The 19,405-nt window shown below is 28.2% G+C and overlaps 1 protein-coding gene across 2 annotated transcripts in view; it reads left to right on the plus strand.

Annotated features, from left to right (window-relative positions):
• The first annotated feature begins 5,458 nt into the window (after positions 1-5,458).
• The window catches only part of LOC107443243 (alkylglycerol monooxygenase), a 37,895-nt gene continuing 23,948 nt past the window's right edge, over positions 5,459-19,405 (plus strand). For both annotated transcript variants that reach the window (XM_071178623.1, XM_071178624.1), the window contains exons 1-3: positions 5,459-5,629; positions 16,539-16,666; positions 18,204-18,355. In XM_071178623.1, coding sequence (XP_071034724.1) covers positions 5,489-5,629; positions 16,539-16,666; positions 18,204-18,355 — 421 coding nt within the window. In that variant the 5' untranslated portion in view covers positions 5,459-5,488. The remainder of the gene's footprint in view (positions 5,630-16,538; positions 16,667-18,203; positions 18,356-19,405) is intronic.

Below are 19,405 nucleotides of genomic sequence, written 5' to 3' on the forward strand. Positions count from 1 at the left end.
GTAAAATATTGTTCTACATTAGATTTTATTATGTTCAAAATACATTATTGGTATTCTTAAGTAACAAAATAGATAATTTGTTATTAAAATTGAAACAGATATGTTAAATGAATATATTTTGATATTTTATCTGATTATATAAATTTCCGGTAACCTAAAATTTGATCTAACATATTAAAAAAAAGTATATTTTAATAACCGTGCAATTACACAAACTTTGTCAATTATTTACTATGCTTGTTTAACATAATATGCACTATTCATTCCTTGATTTTCATTAATTCTAATTCACTTAATTAAATTTTTCATGAAAAGCTTCACTAATGGTAGTTTTTAAATGTTGGCTAGTATCCTATGTCAATAATTTTTTTTTTAAATTTTTTATTTTATTTGACAATTTGAATTTTTCAAAGTGACTTGAAACTGCAATGTAACTATCAACCATTTGAATTATTAGCTGATAAATTTAATAAATAATTCTTTTTTTGTTGTCAAATAAGCATTGTGCTTTAAAAATATACAATTTCTGCTTCTACGTAATTGTAAAATCTGGTTGATATGTAATTTAGCATCTAACTGTAAGACCGAATAGGTACTTGAAAAATTTAATTTTAGGACCTTGAAAGTCATTGAAAAGTCATTTAATTTTTTTAAAAATTTGAGTGGGAACCCTGAATAAACAAAAGAAGTAGACTATTTATTTATTCATTTTTTTCAACAGAATCCTATTTTTACTTCTGCATAGCTTAAGAGTGCTTATTCTCTAGAATTGTTTAGAATTTAAAAAGGAGCTTTCTCGAGCTTTAATGTATGTCAAACTTTAATGAGGTTGTAAGAATTTTATGAATTAACAATGAGGTAATAGGGTCAAGAACAAATAAAATGTTTTCTAGTAGAAAACAATTTGGAAATTTTGCTGAATATACTAGAAAATTGTAACCTCAGAAAATGCATGGAATTTTTTCAAGGACACTCTTTTGAGCAAGCGATACTTCTAATTATGAAATTAATTATTTTTATTTTGCGAGAACCAAAATTATCGTAATTGTTCAGTTCTTAGATAAACATATTCAGGAACTGCACAAGTTGCATTTGGTTTTGATTGTTAGAATATTAACAAGTAAGAAAAGTAAAAAAAAAAATTGACAAAAAGATGTTTTTATAAATTATTTTCCTCACTCACGCTTCAAAAATAGTAGAACTATTTTAAGCAGGATGTAAGCAAAATAAGAGGAATCGGAACCACGGTGCCTCAGGGGAAAAATCATTCGCCTCCCTTTAGGCGTCCCAGATTCGAATCCCAGCAGTGGCTGGTTGATACGAATTCAGTTTTAGGCTTGTATATAACACAGCGCTGATGTAAAATATCCTCAAAGATCGACAGATCGTGTTTTAAAATCTCCTTGCCATCGGGCTAACCGTTGGAGGTTTTTGGGTTTTCCCCTCGGTGTAACGCAAATGCGAGCTAGTTCCGATGAAAAATTCCTATGCTTAAAGCAGGAGTTCCCTTGTCTTCTGGACTGTGATCAAAATTACAAGCCTATAGAGTGAAACATTGATAGTCGTAAACTCTAATTTGGGTTGGCTGTACAACGCCGGTTATAAAATAAAATAGAAATAGAATAATCTCTAAAAAATTACAAGATAAAAGTTTGTGTTTTTGTTACTTAGATAAGAGCAATCACTTAGTTTATAAAATGACTTAAACTATTTTTTATTTCATTTTTCCCTTTCTTAGCAAGCACGCTCCTCGCGAATTTAGAGATCACTCAAGGCGAATTTAGCGATCTCTAAATTGATCTAATGCATGAGTTTATTTAAGCTATTTAAGTTTTATAGTATTTATGTTTTTTAATGCTATTTAGTTCGCTATTATNTTCCAAGCCCAGAAATATAAATAGCAACCCTCGTATTTAAGCTATTTAAGTTTTATAGTATTTATGTTTTTTAATGCTATTTAGTTCGTTATTATAAGGAGAATATTAATAAAGTTGCCAAAAAGTTTATAAAACATCAATTCGAACATATTTCAAAAATGTTTATTAAAAGCTAAACATTTATCTTCCTTTTAAATGATACCAAAACTGATTTGGATGTATATATTTTCATATTTTTTAAAATTGTTCTCGTGTATACTAGCCCCATGAGTTTAGCGAGGACAGGTCATAAAATTGGTTGTTTTACTATTAATATTGTTACTCAATCTGTTGATATGATTCTATTGTTAGGAATATAGTTTATTAAAGTTTTAAAATTAAAGAAAAAATGCATAAGAAAATTATTTTATAAAACAACACACATTTGCTAATTTAATAGTTTTTTCTAAATTTTTCATTCCACAAAAATTAATTGAATTAAACAAATAAAAAACTAAAATGTGAAAATAAAAATTGTAAATAGATAATAAAAGAATTAAAAGTTTATAAAATGTATTTTTATTTTGCTTATAAATAACCCCAAAATAGTTAATACACATTATCACAGAGGGCTTGTTATTGATAGGTCAACAGTAACTTTGCAACGGTGTCTCCGCACTATATGTGGTGTCATTTGCTCGTTTAAAACGAATCAATACAAAAAGCATTCAACTCCTCGTGATGTCCCTTCAGATTCTAATAAAGAATTTGATGTTTTTTAAAATTCTTATGCATATTTCAAAACTTTTTTTTCTGTACCATTGCATGCGATGTCATCAAAAAGAAGAAAAAAATCTATGGAATGTGCTAACTTTAAGCGGGAATCGTTTTTCCCTATTCAAGAGTCAAGTCTGCTATCTTTTTACTACCAGTAAAAAACTACTTCTGATTGAAAATGTAAATTATTAAACGTCAATGTATTTTTATAGAAGAAGAAGTCGCAACCCTGGCCGAATAACAGGTCAACAACACTTTCATGCAATCAGCCGTTTCGAACATATTCGTTTGCTTATTTGTTTGTTTGTTCTATCAGTCATTTATCAAACAATAAATCCAATAAAAGTGGCATTTTTTCCCTATAAGTAATAAAAAAAGCAAAATTTACTTTAAGCTATAGATATTTTTAAATCAATTTATTATTAAGTTCGTGTTACGGGTCAATTACAATGACAATAATATAGTTCTTAACCAAAGTTCAGCTTAAAAGAAATAATTGTTAAATTAGTATGCAACATTTGTAATTCTCCCAGATAGCCATTGTGTTATACAGACAATGATAAATTGGATCAAATTGCTTGATGCTATTTATTTCCTTTTAAAAACTACAGTACCAATGAGTATTTGGTATGACTTTGTTTAAAATTTCCCATATTTACATAAACATGCTTTTCAATGTATAGTACTAATACATGGTTTGCTCTAATGAGGTGACTCAGGTACTTATCCTGACGATCAGCACATAATATTAATACAGAAGTAATATATAATACTAATCTATAATAATAATGTAGTACTAATACACAATACTAATATGTTACTAATTCTTAATACAACGATATATAGAACTAATACAAATTTTGGTTTGCATTAATGATGCGACCAAAATTCGAAAATCGACAATAATTGGTTGTCTCTCCTGGCTTGCACACAAAGTAAAAAATTCTGGATCAGATTATGGTAAAGAGTACAGCATCTGTAAAATCCATTTTTACCAAAGAATTTTATTCCATAATTTCTACAGTAATATTTATTTGACTACACTGATTCAGTGATTTCATGGTAAATAATGTAAAAAATACGGTTTATAAGATTTTTTTGTTCCTTAAAATTTTATGACATTAATAAGTACTGAGACTCAGGTGTCAGTATTTTTTTATTGTAATTTGATCCAGAATTTTTCGCAGTGCAGACCACAGTCTTGACCTAAAATACCTCCAATAATAGATAAATCACTGGTCATAAAATCCTTTTATAGTCAGTTAAACGCGGTTTTCCTCCCCATGCAGCGTAAATAGGTAATTAATTTTTTTTTCTTTCTAAAGGCGAACTTTTCGAGATCGAATATCTTAGGGAATGAAATGTTCGAAATCCAATAAGACGGATCAATTTTGAACTGGTCAATTCGGCACTTCGGTAGTGCAGTCGGTTGAGGCGATGCTCATACCGCTAGTTGAAAAGCTGGGGGTAGTGAGCTCGATCCTGGTGGCAGACAAAACAACCAGCTTGCATACGCAGCGAGGTGCACGTTAATTCAGTTGGCAGTTTTTTCATTCATAAACTAACAATTTATCGGAAATTCTGGTTTTAAATATTATTGCTCTTATTATTACACATTCAGTAAGAAATTCAAAGCTGAAATGTAACTTTAATCGAATAAATTGTTTTTACGCCATGCTCTTAAGTAGCATGATAAAATTACCAAATTCCACCACATTTAACAAATATTGTTATAAGATCATATTTTATTGTTAATTACACCATATCATTAACTTTATTGACAAGCGTTACAAATTCACTTTCGAATTTACTATGAAGTATTTGTGTTTTTAAAACAATGATATTTTTAATAAAAATAAGATAATTTTGAAAATGAAAACCAAAATATACGGAATTTAAACCATTCATTTTTTTTAATTTTTCGATTATATGGTTATATATTTTTCGTTTCGTTATAAATTCTGGTTTTCAAAATTATAATTCTTATTACTACACATTGAAAAAAATTACAAAACTGAAAAGTAAATTTAGCAGAATAAAAATGGTTCTTATACCATGGTCTACTAAGGTATCATGATAAAATTACCAAATTTTCAAATTTTATCACTTACTGTAAAATAATGTTTTATTGTTATACCAAAGCGCTTCGGTAAAAATTGTCGAGCTATTTGGTGTTTACATAGAGCCAGAAATACGATAAACCTTATTATATTCTGGTAATTTTGAGCATACTTTTTTTTTCTCAGAGTAGTTTTCTTTGAAGCAGTCTTTTGAAACTTATTTCTGCTTCACCATAATAGCAACATATAACGAAATTTAAAAGGACAACGTTATGACATGCCCAAAAATACCAATGATAAAATATCTCAAAAAAATATCTGAACAAACTTTTTTGATTTTTTATCAAGGTATTTGACAGTTTCAATATTTTGCAATCACTTTGCATCAGAAGCATAGAATTCTCGGCAAAATTTAGATCAAATTTACTGTATTTGTTATAGAAAATATTAATGCGAAATCGCCCTAGAATTTCAAAGTTGTTTACATAAGTTTTTTCCAACAGTAAACTTACAAAATAAATATGTTACTTCTTTTTCATAAAAAAAAGTTTGCATATTTTATATTAAGAAAGACAAGTTTGATAACATGAACAAAAACATGGCCAAAGGAAGTAACATGCCCAAACAAGTAGGGAGAAGATGGAAAAGATAGTTAACGTGCCCTTGATGAAATCCCGCATCATGCTGCTCCCACATTGTATTCAAAAGTCAAAGATCTTAATCTCATTGACATAAATTATATGGTCCTTTCAAACTAGATTTTGATCAAAGCGGACTAAACTTTGGTCCATCGTAATGTTTCAAATATTCACAAATTTTTCAGACATGGAATTCATTTCTGAAACAGTTAAACGGTTGGGATATTTATTTTATATTTGTGATCCACGAAAGCATAATTATGAGAAACTTGAAGACGTACCAGATTATTATAAAGATGTGAGTACTGAATTAGTTTGTTTATAGATTAAACATCGAAAGTTGCAGTCCGTTTGTTCAGTTCATTGAGTTAATTAAGTTTAGTTAATTCATTGAGTTATTTTGCTTAATTCAGTTTTTTTTCGTAAACTAGTCAATATTGCATTTACTAGTAAATATTCTTAAAACAATTGAGTAAAAAATAATAACTAGATGCTTCAGATGTCTTTTAACAGTCTTAAAAACTAGTTTAACTACTTGGATAATGCATATAAATTAATTAATGCGAGGTAAAAAAAAGGGAAAAAATGGTTATAAACTTTTGATATAACTTTTACATACATTGAGAAAATGAGTATGGTCAAAACTACCAGAAAATGGTAAAATTTACAGTGCTTCGGGTTATATGGGAAAGCCAAAAAGTTCGATGTTTTTAATGAAGTACCATGGTAATGAGTTTAGTAACATTAACTACAAAGCATGGTTTTAAAGTATGTGATAAAATTTGGTAAATGGGATAAAATTTGGTAATTTTATCATGGTACTTGAAAGCAAAGCTTAAAAACTATTTATTTGGTTAAAAAAATTTCTGTATTGTATTTTTAATTAGATGCATGGTTTTAAGAGAACTATAATTTTAAAAATCAGAATTTTAGGTAAACCGTTACCATATATATCGAAAAATTACCAAATGAATTATTTAAATGCGTATATTTTAGTTTTATTAACCAGAATAATCGTATTTTTTCTAGAAATGCTATTACTATACCATGCGGCAATTGACCAGAATTTTTCCTTCTTGTATTATTTTAAAATCATAAATGGTTCGTATATTTTAAAACACGTACAATTTGAAGCCAGGAAGACTTATTCCTTTTTTTACATTATTATTGCCATTGATAATTAGGTTTACTGTTTGTTTTTGTAGAACAATTTAAAAACATAATTGCTTTTTCAAATCATACCATTTTCCATAAATTTTTATTAAATTGCCCTGTTAGAGGTATTAGATCAATCGATTTACTTCTAATTTGAAGTGCTGTGGGGAAGAAAGTAACGTAGGTAATTATCTTAAATTTTTTTTTTGTGAATTATATCGAGTACCGCTTTTTTAAACTGATTTACTGTCATACTGATCTCCATAACATTAAAATTAATTTTATTGCTGTCTTTGCATGCATTTATTTCTGTTTGTTATTTTGACCATTAGAGGAAGCGAATTATTTATTATAATCTTTGTATTTATAAAGAAAGCTGCTCGATGTAGTTTAATAAAACAGAAAGTTACGTACAAAGTAAAACTGAAATGGTTGTAAAAATTAGACAGCTGCTTTTTATAGCATGCTTGGCATTTTCTGATTTATTTCTTTAGACTTTATGTATTTTTTTCAACTTTATTAATGATACAAACTATTTTCTGCAGGACACTAGGCCTTACAGGGGTTCCCCAAGCAGAAATGACATTATGTATAGATTAATAATAATTACAGATTACTAATAATTGATTCGGTTCTCCGTAAATTATTCACGTAAGCAGGCTTCTTTGGTGTGTTATCCATGAAATCAAAATATAGAAACAAACTCAATGTTTAAAAGGACATCAGAATTTTCAGAACAGAGCCTGTAATCACGGTTCAGTTACAGAAAAAAACTGCACTCCTCTTATTAAAACCAATATTACTTGCAGGAATCATTTCGAAAATACTTAATTTAAAAAATCTTTTTAATTCTGTCAATCTCTATTTTTAATAATTTTATGTTCCATGTTCTATACGTGGTCATCTCAATTCCATAGATGTGCAATACCTTTGAATAAAAAGTAAAAGTCATACTGTAATCAACCTTTTTTATACTAATGCTTTTGGCCTCTGAAAAGAGTGACTTAATCTATGTACGATATCTTTAGGCAGGGGATGCTATTAAAATAAAGACGAAGAAAAAGAAAGAGTTCTAGTAGCGGTTTGCAGATTACATAACTCTAAGAATACCTGTTTTGATCTATATAGGATGCGGCTATTCAACTAAAAGCACCGCTTTTTCTAAATGTGATTTCCTCATTGATGTCAAAAGGAATATCTGTTTTAGTTGCAAAGAAGAAGTGCAACGGCTTAGCTAATGAAAGATCGATTACGCAAACCAGGTAGATCCGTGCCTTGAAAGATGAATTTCAATATGAAATACGCGGAAGATGGAATAAATTAACCTTTTGCTTTCCGAAGAGAAATACTAATACGTGGGGATAGATTGTTATGTCTTACATCTTCTAGAACGGGAGCCAAAATGGCGCGAGGCAACTGCTTGGGATTTTTATATTCATATAGTGAGGTACCTTAGTGGTTGGGAATTACCGAAAGATGTCTAAAAAAATTGTTTACTTCTTTTTGTTTTGGAAATTTGCATTTTTCAAAGTATAAGTTTTGTGGAAAATAATACAAGCTTTCAGAGAAAGAAAAACACGTGAACAGCACAAAGAAATTATATATTGAAAGAAAACGGTCAGCGTTTCTAAATTTCTAAGAATAAAAGTAGAAATTTATCAATTGAGTAATGCGTGGAAAAATATTGGCACACAAAGCTTCCGGTCACTTAGAAATAAATGGTTTTTATGCCCTGCTCTAAAGTATCATGATAAAATTACCAAATTTTTCCACATTAATCAAATTTTAACTACATGTTATAAACTCATATTTTATATTTAACTTTACCAAAGTCATAATCAAATCTTAGGTAAAAATTAAAAAGCTCTTAGTGTTACCATAGCGCCGGAAAAACGGTAAATTTTACCATATTCTGGTAGTTTTAACCATACTTTTTTTCTCTGTGAATAAAAGAAGCAAAAATTTTTTATTATCTATGCTTTACACTACTCGTTTTTCCCTCTGCTTATTTGTTTTCTTGTGAAAAACCTTCTAATTTTGTGAGGATAAAATCTTGTAATCTCTTAGGGGGAGATTACAAGATTTACAAGATTGTTAAAACCAATTTTATTCATCGTACGTATTTTTTCCTTAAAAATTACATAGCTTTAAAAGTAAAAATTTGCATATCCTACAATTCACATGTTATCGACTATTACACTTAAAATAATAAAGAATAATTAATTATAAAAATAATTAGTAGTTATTGAAAGTTATATTTCTGATTGGAACTATCATTCGATAAACGAGTTTTATAATTGCATGCTGTCGGCTTCAATTCTCTGCAAAAGCTTCATAAAAGCTTCTCAGAAGTACACAAAAAGTAAAAATAACACTAAGGGTACTAAATATTTGATTGTTCTATTGACTAAACTATTGAGACTTTATTTTTAAAAATACTCGCTTTCTGTTCATATTGTTGAAGACAAAAATCCGAATCTATCAGAAAAAGGCATGTTTATTCAGGAAAATATCTGATTACTGAGAAAAAACAATACTTAATAAAAAGTTATAACATAATACAACAAAACAACACAAAACAACAATACAACATATAACAACAATACAACGTAAAATAAGCGTTTAATTAACAGTTAGCTCCGTTTAATTTGCATATTTAAGATTGAATCTTTAAACCAATGAATTGGCTCTTAGATAGTAAAAATTAGACTGCAATTGATGTTTCTTTTTTATATACAAAGCTGTTTGCTTTGATTTTTTCCCTTGCCAAAAAGCTGCTAAAAACACAGAAAGCAGTTTATTTTGCTTTTCTGACAAATGAAAACTAATGTCAAATTTGAGGTAAAGCAGTAAAATTGCAGTTTAAAATAGTCTACCTCAACTTTGTAATTACTTATAAATTGATAAAAAGAACTCATATTATTTTAGTTTTCAAGCCCTTTGATTCTATAAAATATATTCGTATCATTATTTAAACCGCGCCCACAATTGATTTCTTCTAACTCCAACAATAAGAAGATTAAATCTTCAGATAAAAACTCAGTTACTCGTGAACAATAGTTCGATCAGATCCTGATTCAATACTACATATACTCTGTTCTGAAATGTTTGCATTTCTTCTCTTCTTTATTTCGAGCTCTAATTATAGATTTTTTATGAGAGAAAAAGATAAGATTGTTTTTTTACAAATCATTATTATCTAATACGCAACAAACTCTAAGTACTACTATCTAGCAAAAAAGACGTTTTCAACTAGTACTATTCATAGTTCGTTCAAACCTTGAAAATATTTAAACTACGCATTGTCAATTGTTCCATGAATTTCATAATTCGTTTTATAATTTTTGCATAAGATATTAGAATATTACATAACTTACTTTCAATGTCAATTTCTAATTGGTTCTTTATTCTTAAATGGATAGCAAATACAGAATCGACATGCATAAATAGTTTTTTTTAATACTTACAATTAGATTTTCACTTGTAAGTTCAATTCGTTTATTACCCGAATATCTTTTCAACAACAATTAAAAGCTTTCAAACATTTAAAAAGTAGAAACCTGAATTATAATGATGATTAAGGAGTGATTTAATAATTTTGAGGTTTAACGAAACATATATAAATAGAGGTTTTTAATAATATTTTTTTATTCAAAATATTCGATCCTCTTTTTTTTTAATTCATAATAATTTTTCATTTTTTTGTTCAAATTTAAACTAAATATAATTATTACAGATTAGTTTTGAGTTTGGCACTTTAATTTTGATTTAAGCTGACCGATCCGTACATGATGACCGATTTTCTGATGCAAGGTCAGTTCCCTGACTGGGGTCAAGGACCTGGCCTTGCACCAGAAAGGTTCTGGGTTCGAATCCCGGGCAAGGCATGGATTTTCTTTCCACCTCTGTACTATCTGTCCATACTGTGGGAGCAACATTGGCCCACCTAATATGGTGCCCTTGAAAGAGTGTCCAACAAATCTGACCTTCAGCTGCATATATGATGAAAGGTCATTCTCCAGGTGGACATTGGAATTTTTTTTTAAAATTTATTTGTCAATCTTGTTTGTGATTATCCGAAATTCCTCATTAGTGATGATCCGATGACAATATTGATGCATACATACTCTACACTTGCAGAATTCGAAATTCAGAATTAAATTATACAAAAATAGTGAATATCCGATCTCCGTATCTCGCTTCCTTATTGCTCAACTATGCCCGGACATTTTTCGTCTTTGAAACCACTAACGAAAATAAATTATAGTGGACTCATCACCACTAAGAGACTTGTTTAGAGAATATACAATTCAAACAAACAGTCAACTTGTAATTCATTATTGTAAAAAACTTTATTCTAATGCAAAATTGTGAATTATTTAATTAAGAAATAAGTGTAATTTAAATTTTTTTTTTGTGTCAGACGTGAGATTTTTTTAATAGTAAAACACACATCACGTGTATTTAATCAGCCTTAATTTCTCGGACCAAAGTTTAGACAGCCTCTATTTGTTCAAAAGAGGACAAATATTTTGCCCCCCCTTTTTGTTTGTCTGAAAACCGAATATTTGTTTGAGAATGGTAACAAGCAATTACGTAGATTTGTAAATTTCAATTTCATAGTTAATTTTCCAACACTTTCAACTTATTCGGAAACCGTCTGTTTCGATTAACAGATAGATTATACTTTTTAAGTAAGTATTTTATAAATTTAAATTTCATAGTTAATTTTCCAAGACTTTAACTTAGTCGGAAACTGTCTGTCTCGATTAACAGAAAGATTATACTGTCTAAGTATGCTGATTTGTAAATTTCACTTTTATAAGTTATTTTCCAAGACTTTTAACTTAGTCGGAAACTGTCTGTCTCGATAAACAGATAGATTATACTGTGTAAGTAAGTATTTTATAAATTTCATTTTCATAGTTAATTTTCCAAGACTTTCAACTTATTCGGAAACTGTCTGTCCCGATTAACAGATAGATTATACTGTGTAAATAAGTATTTTATAAATTTAAATTTCATAGTTAATTTTCCAAGACTTTTAACTTAGTCGGAAACTGTCTGTCTCGATTAACAGATAGGTTATACTGTGTAAATAAGCATTTTATAAATTTAAATTTCATAGTTAATTTTCCAAGACTTTCAACTTAGTCGGAAACTGTCTGTCTCGATTAATAGATAGATTATACTGTGTAAATAAGTATTTTATAAATTTAAATTTCATAGTTAATTTTCCAGACTTTTAACTTAGTAGGAAACTATCTGTCTCGATTAACAGAAAGATTATACTGTCTAAGTAAGTATTTTATGAATTTCAATTTCATAGTTAATTTTCCAAGACTTTCAACTTATTCGGAAACTGTCTGTCTCGATTAACAGATAGATTATACTATGTAAATAAGTATTTTATAAATTTAAATTTCATAGTTAATTTTCCAAGACTTTTAACTTAGTCGGAAACTGTCTGTCTCGATTAACAGATAGGTTATACTGTCTAAATAATTTGTAAATTTTAATTGCATAGTTGATTTTCCTCAAAATTCTTAACTCATTTGGAAACTGTGTGTTTCTATGAGCCGATAAATTATATTGTCTAAGTAAGTAGATTTGTAAATTTCAATTTCATAGTTAATTTTCCAAAACTTTTAACTTATTCGGAACTATCTGTCTCAATTGACAGAAGGAGATTTTAGTTTCTATCAGCTAATCCGATAAATTAGCAGATAGACAGTTTATCTATTTGCCTTATTCGAGAATGCGACAGATAGAATAACTGAATTCAATTAGCAAAATATTTAAGAATCAATTAGCTGTTCAATAAGCGAAATATTTAAAAGTATTCAATAAAGTAATTTTATGAATCTACAATTAATAAAAATTCCTTCTTAAAACAGAAACGGGAAGCATTTGACTATAGACCTAACAAACAGTCTCTTAATATTTTTAATTAAAAAAAATCAAGGTTACTAATTTGTAACTCTGTAACACTCCATTTCTTTCAAATGATTCTAAACAATAAATCACTCACAAAAAATCGCAACACACAAAGCTCCTTTTCTCATCATTGATTTCGAAATAAATGGTTAAACTCCAATTGCCCCCAAGAATAACTATTTTCCTGTTATCGTGGTGTGAATATTAACAACATGAATTACGTGATTCAGTAAAACTATTTCTTCTTTCTCTTCCATTTCAAAGGAAGCGGTGTTTCAAGGATATCCTCCAATGATTAGCAATGTCACATGCAATTAGCTTAAATGATTATAATAGTATTATGCAATATTATAAAATTTTATGGTATATATTAATAATAGTGTGAGATTACTCACAAATAACTATTCATTGCGAATACACTAGACATTCATGTTTGTCTGTCAATCATTAAATTTTGGTTTTATTTGATGAGGCATTTTCTTTCCGTAGAATAATTATGGCTATGGAATTGTAAGTGCGTGTAGAAATAATTTAATTCTTTAACTACGCACTTTAAAAAATTTATTTGTTGATTTTCCTGAAAAGAACTATTTAAATTTTGTTGTTTTTATGTTCGGGGACATAATTTAGTAATGAAAGGTGACATAAAATAACTTGAACAGACTTACACTACTAGCTTGTTAATTAAAATATCACGATTGTATTTTCAAATAAATGTCAAAACATTACTTTTTCTAAATTATTTACAAATTTTCAAGGAGACCATTTTTGATTTTTACCTCAGTGTACGCTTCAAAAAATTTTCTGTCGCAGGCGTACAAAAAATTGTCTCTAGAAGAACCAATGGGGAAACAATCCTTACCATTTAGTTTGGCATAGGATTACCATTTTGGATTACAAATTGTCAGCAGTGCGCTGTAAAAAATTCCGGATCAAATCACGTTAAGAAGTACCGGCACCGGGTGCCGGTACTTTTTACCATAAAATCCATTTTTACCGGAACTAAAACTCTGACATACCGCAATTTTTACAGTAATAACTACCGTAAAATCACTGAATCACTCTAATTAAATAAATATTACTATGAAACTACTGTACGCTACAGTAAAATAGATTTTACGGATGATTCATCCATATTGTACCTTTTAGATTAAGTGATTTTAACTTCGTGTGATGGAGCAAAATGATCATGGAAGTTCCATTTTTGGTTTTCAAAAAATTTTCGCGACAAAGAAAGCATAGCATCTTGTAAAAATGAGTTTATGATTTGATGCTATGAGAATATTTGGTTTTATTCCATATCTTAGTTATTTCTTACCATCTAAAGATGATTTGAATGTTCTTCCTCATGAGTGCTACTATTTAAAGGTGACAAGAAGACTTATGTTCAACAGTTGGAGAAAAAAAAATTCCTCAGGTGGAAATGTATTAAAAAGATTAAATAGTACACCATATAGTTTAATAATATTACTTTTGTTTTTTACTAGTATCTCAAAGCAGTCATTTGATCAGAAAATTTCTGATCAGAAAATTTGATCAGAAAATTTCTGATCAAATTACGGTATAAAGTACCGGCACTTTGGATGTATCATGAGTAAAATCCATTTCGATCGTAAAATATTATTCCGTAAACCTTAGAGTAATATTTATTAAATTAGAGTGATTCAGTGATTTAACGATAATTGTTATTGTAAAAATCACGGTTTATCTCACTTTTTATTCCGTAACATATTCCTGTAAAAATGGATTTTACATTAAAAAGTACCGACACTCTGTTAATAACCTATGTCTTTTAACATTTTTTTTTGATTACTTGAATAATAAAAGGTGAAAGAAAATTTCTTGTCTGATCTAAATTACAAAAATAAATAACTCAAAAAGATTTTTATAGTATCACATTTTATTCAAAAAGAATTTTGAAAAATTCAGTTCAATACAATTGTTTACTCAAAGAATTGTGTTCCTTTTTCATCTATCAAACATTATATATTTTTTTTAAAAACTTGAGACTAACCGATCCTCTGTTATGATTTTCAAGTTATGAAAATTTATATGCGATATTTTTGACTATTTATCCTTAAAAAGAAACTCTACGATTAGATAATTGCTCATGAGAGCTTGCTAACTCGGAAAAAAAGCTATGAATATTAGTGAAAATTTACATGGAAACATTAAGGAAGGTAATAAATTTGTGGCTTTTTTTTCTTCAAAATTAGTGTTAAATATATCGTTCTTAATCACTTAAAATAAAATACAATTTTTATCCGACTTCGAGTTTCAATGCCAAATGCGTTACTCAGTAAAATAAGAACGAGAAAATGTAGGCTAAGAACATTAAAACTATTTTATTATAAATATATAACTAAATGAAGTTTAATTACATTGGGGAACAATTTATTAAAAAATTTGAGACACTTTCGTATTGCTGATTTCAAATCTGAAATTTGTTTCTCTCTCCAAGCTACATTTTTTTTTAATTAAGTGAGTCATTTTTAACTTATTTTTGTCGAAATGTACAAGTTTGAAAACACTATATTCAACAGGGAGTGGCATGAATGTTCTGATAAACTTCTGGAGGAGTTAGAGTATATCATCAACATTAAAACGGCACAGGAACTTATGCCTCGTAATGTCGTCATACGCCTCTAGGGCACTACTCTATTTTTGTGCTTTTTGCGCAGATCTTAATGGGAAAACGCTCCTAGCTGCATAAGATGACATTTCATTCGAGGGCATTGGTTCCTAGCATTTTAATCCTGATGATGTGATCCATCTCCCCTAGAGGTTTGTCGCAACTTTTACACGACCTCCTTTTATGTATAATGTTTTAAAACTTGTGCATGATGACTAAAAATGTCATTTTAAAAAATCTGTAGTTTTATATGCAAAACTAATTTCAGATTAGAAATCACAACACCAGAATTAGGCAACGTCAAGTATTTATATAAATGCAAAGAATTTGCTCCCCAATGTAATTATTAAAACGAATATTGTTTGATTCCTTATATTTAAAGTACATACAAGTATATACATGTATAAGGAACTTTTCTTACATACAAGTATAAGGAAATTGCCAATACTTATAAAATATTTTCACACAAATACTTACAATACTTTTGGCAATACTTAAATACTTTTCTTACTTTCACAAAAATTCTGCAGAATTAGATCATTATGATTTCCAAAATTTTGATATAACGTTGTTTAAATTTTTTCACAATATTTTAAAGTTATGTAAAAAATCAGAATTGCTTTATTTAAATTGCAGTTTTTTTGAAGGAAAAAAACTATATCATATTTAAAAATGTAGTGAATAAATTAGTTTAATAATAGTTATACGTGTTATTAAATTTAATATAACACGTAATAATTATTTAGTTTAACAACAATTGGTTACTTGTACCTCCAGAAGAAGAAGATCATGGATAGTCACACATGTGACCTATGACGACATCAGCAAGTTGATCTTTTATAAGCAAAATGGCGTGTTAAAGTAGAGCTAAGTTTCTCTACATAAGTTAGAATGTTTATTAACGTGAAGTTTATTAAATACAGGGCCATTCCGCACATCAAATTTATTGAAATATAATTCTTTTTCGTCTTCGCCTTTTTCTTAACTTAGATTTATTATTTTTCTTTTATGTATTTTATTGTAACCATGATATATTTTTTGTGTACCTGGCAATTTCAACGCATAATCAATTTGTTTATGATCTACGTAGCGTCATACCTGTCTTTGTGTTAAGTTGGAAAGATATTGAGAAGGAATTGAAATCGTTTGAAAGAATCTTTGCATACGAATAGAGAATGAATCACTTAAGAGAACTAATACTTGACGGGCTTGGTTAATTCGAAACAGAATGGAAAGAACAGTTTGTAACTTAAGCAAATTCCACGTTTTAACCATTTATGAGGATCGAGATACCCACACTTTCAGGTATCCCATTATCCGTGCTTATGATACTACCTTGGAAATTCTAAAATTCAAATTGCTTTTTAAAAATATTTCTAATGGGAATTCATAAATATTCAAATGAAAACCATTTTTAAGAAGGATTTTGAATAGAATTTCAATGTGTAATATTGTGTCTAATTATTATTATTATTTTCAAAAGGTTGCTCCCATATTCATGGTCACAATTATTCTAGAACAAATGGTGCGATTTTGGCAAAAGAAACCTACATTTAGAATCAATGAGACTATGTCAAATGTTTTCCATGGTTATCTAATGGATTTAAGCAAGTAAGAAATTTCTTTAAACTCAAATCAATGCATGCGGCACCTTTTATGATTAAAATATTTTGAAGTCATTTTAGAGAGCATCCAAAATTAATCTAAATAATTACTAAGATTTTATTTACATAAAAATACAAAATTATTCTAATTAAATACTTTACTAACTGTTCAACATACTTAAATTATTGCTTAGGACGGCTATTTTTTTAATACTACTTAAATTATTCATCAATCAGATATTCTAACAAAATGAATAATAATCATAGTGTTACCACTAGATAAAAGAAATATCCGAGTTTACGGTACCACATTAGAGAAATGCAGCTAAAGATTTTATCACTGATTGGACTGGAATGCTTCGGAATTTATTTTTATTAAAATGACTTGTCTACTAATAATAAAATTATTCAATGAAATCACGCAAATCTTTAATTTGTTTATATCATATTTATATTTAAATTATTTATCTGTTTCATAATCGAAATCTGTAAAAAATAAAAGTGGCGATTTCCATAATTATTATCTGCCAAGAACTGTCTCTAATATTTATTTATTAAGTAATGTCTGTGCAAGAGATGTTAACTACTTGACGAAAGAAATATTAATGAAAACCAATTACCATTTAAATCGGCCAAGAGTCAAGTTATAGTACGTTTTATTTATATTTCAAGAAAAAAAGACAATAACCGCTGATTTGGCGTCGTGATATGATAGTTTAAATTTTCCTTCAACCAGTATACTAAACCCGCAAATATTTAGTGTTGTTAACAACCAGAACACGTTTTATTTATACAAATACTAAATTCATTAATATAATGTAGATGAATTTTGCTTAGCATAAATTAATATAGTTCAACTAACTTATTTCTGGCGAAGACAATATTGGCTCTATCTGCAACACCATTAGTGTTAGATGGAAATAAAATGTTACCTTGAATTAGGATATCGAATAAAATTATTTTATCCCAATTTATTTAAATAGCACTTACCATGTCAAAAAAGTATTGTCTGAATTTTCAGAATATGGTAAAATTTACAGTGTTTCTGGCTCTATGGGAACACCAAAAAGCTCAGTAATTTTTCCCGAAGCAGTTTGGTAAAATTAACAACAAAACATTATTTAATAGTAAGTGATAAAATTTGGTAAATGTGGTAATTTTATCATGATGCCTTAGACCATGGTATGAAAACCATTTTTATTCGGTTAAATTTACTTTTCAGTTTCGTAATTTTTCTAAATGTGTAGTAATAAGAATTATAATTTCGAAAACCAGAATTTATTACGAAACGAAAAATATATAACCATATGAGCGAAAAATTAAGGAAAAGAATGGTTTAAATTACGTATATTTTGGTTTTCATTTTCAAAATTATGTTGTTTTTTTTTAATTAAAAATATCATTGTTTTTAGAGCACAAATTCTTCACAGTAAATTCAAAAGTGAACTTGTAACGCTTGTCAATAAAATATTAGTCAATTTCTGATAAATAAAATCACGTAATAAATTGCTAAGCTTCAAAATTTTGCTGATTTTAATTTCTAGAATTCCATTCAAAGGAGCTGAAGTGTTTGTTTATGCTTGGGTTTATAATAACTACAGATTAATTGAACTTCCTTGGAATTCACCCTGGACTTGGCTGTTAGCTTGGATTACAACAGACTTTTGCTTTTATTGGATGCATAGAATGACACACCGTATGTACACAATTCAATATTTTAAATAAAGCAAAACAGCATGAATATAGCACGAATAACTAAACAGAAATGGGCATTATTTCAGGTTTCCATTACATATTTTCAGGTTTATGATTATATGTTTCCATTATTATTTACAGGTTTCGATTATATAAGCAAGAACTTTCCTCAGCGTCTTAACACAAATTATTGTATTCAGACATCGTTTTTGTATAAAGAACCATAACTACTGTCCCTGGCCTATTTTTTAGACACAAAATAAGATTCTATGTAAAATCTTAATTATCAGGTGATACTATACAACTTTATTGTTTTTACGCGATTGAAACCGGTTTGCACTTGTTTACGTTCGTGTATCAATTAGTCAAATTAGGCGATTTATAAAATAATTTCGACGATTGGATAAATTAGACGATATATTATATAAACATAGAATATTTATTAAATCAGCTATTATAATGGAATATTATAATAATTAGACCAAATTATTAAACGCACTGTAGCACTTTAATATTTACATGTCTTGCACGAGTTTATATGCAATATGTTTATATTTAAACATACATGTAATGGGTTTTTATACAAGAGATATATTTATATACTTTCTATTTGTATTTATTTTTAACGTACTGTATTACAATGTTAACCAATTGATACACGAACATAAACTGCAAACCGGTTTCAGTCGTCTTAAAAACAATAAATCTGTATAGTATCACCTGATAATTAAGATTTTAAATAGAATCTAATTTTGTGTCTAAAAATTTGGCCGGGGACTATATAGTATGCACATTTCTGTACCTTTAATTGTGCTTTATTCACATTTTAATTCATGAGCAGCACAAAGTATTGCCTATCATCGTTTGGATTTTGAATTTTATAACTTTTATTTTAAAGTATAACTCCCAAAATTTATACTAAAATGCACTGGTGATTACACGTCTTATGCAATTTACTTTAAAAATGTTAGGTAATTATTAAATTTACAATGTAGTTCGTGTTCGATAAATCATTGACGTAGTTTTATAATTTTTTCATAAATAAAATAAT

This window comes from Parasteatoda tepidariorum, chromosome 3 (assembly GCF_043381705.1).
Source record: "Parasteatoda tepidariorum isolate YZ-2023 chromosome 3, CAS_Ptep_4.0, whole genome shotgun sequence".
NCBI lineage: Eukaryota > Metazoa > Arthropoda > Arachnida > Araneae > Theridiidae > Parasteatoda > Parasteatoda tepidariorum.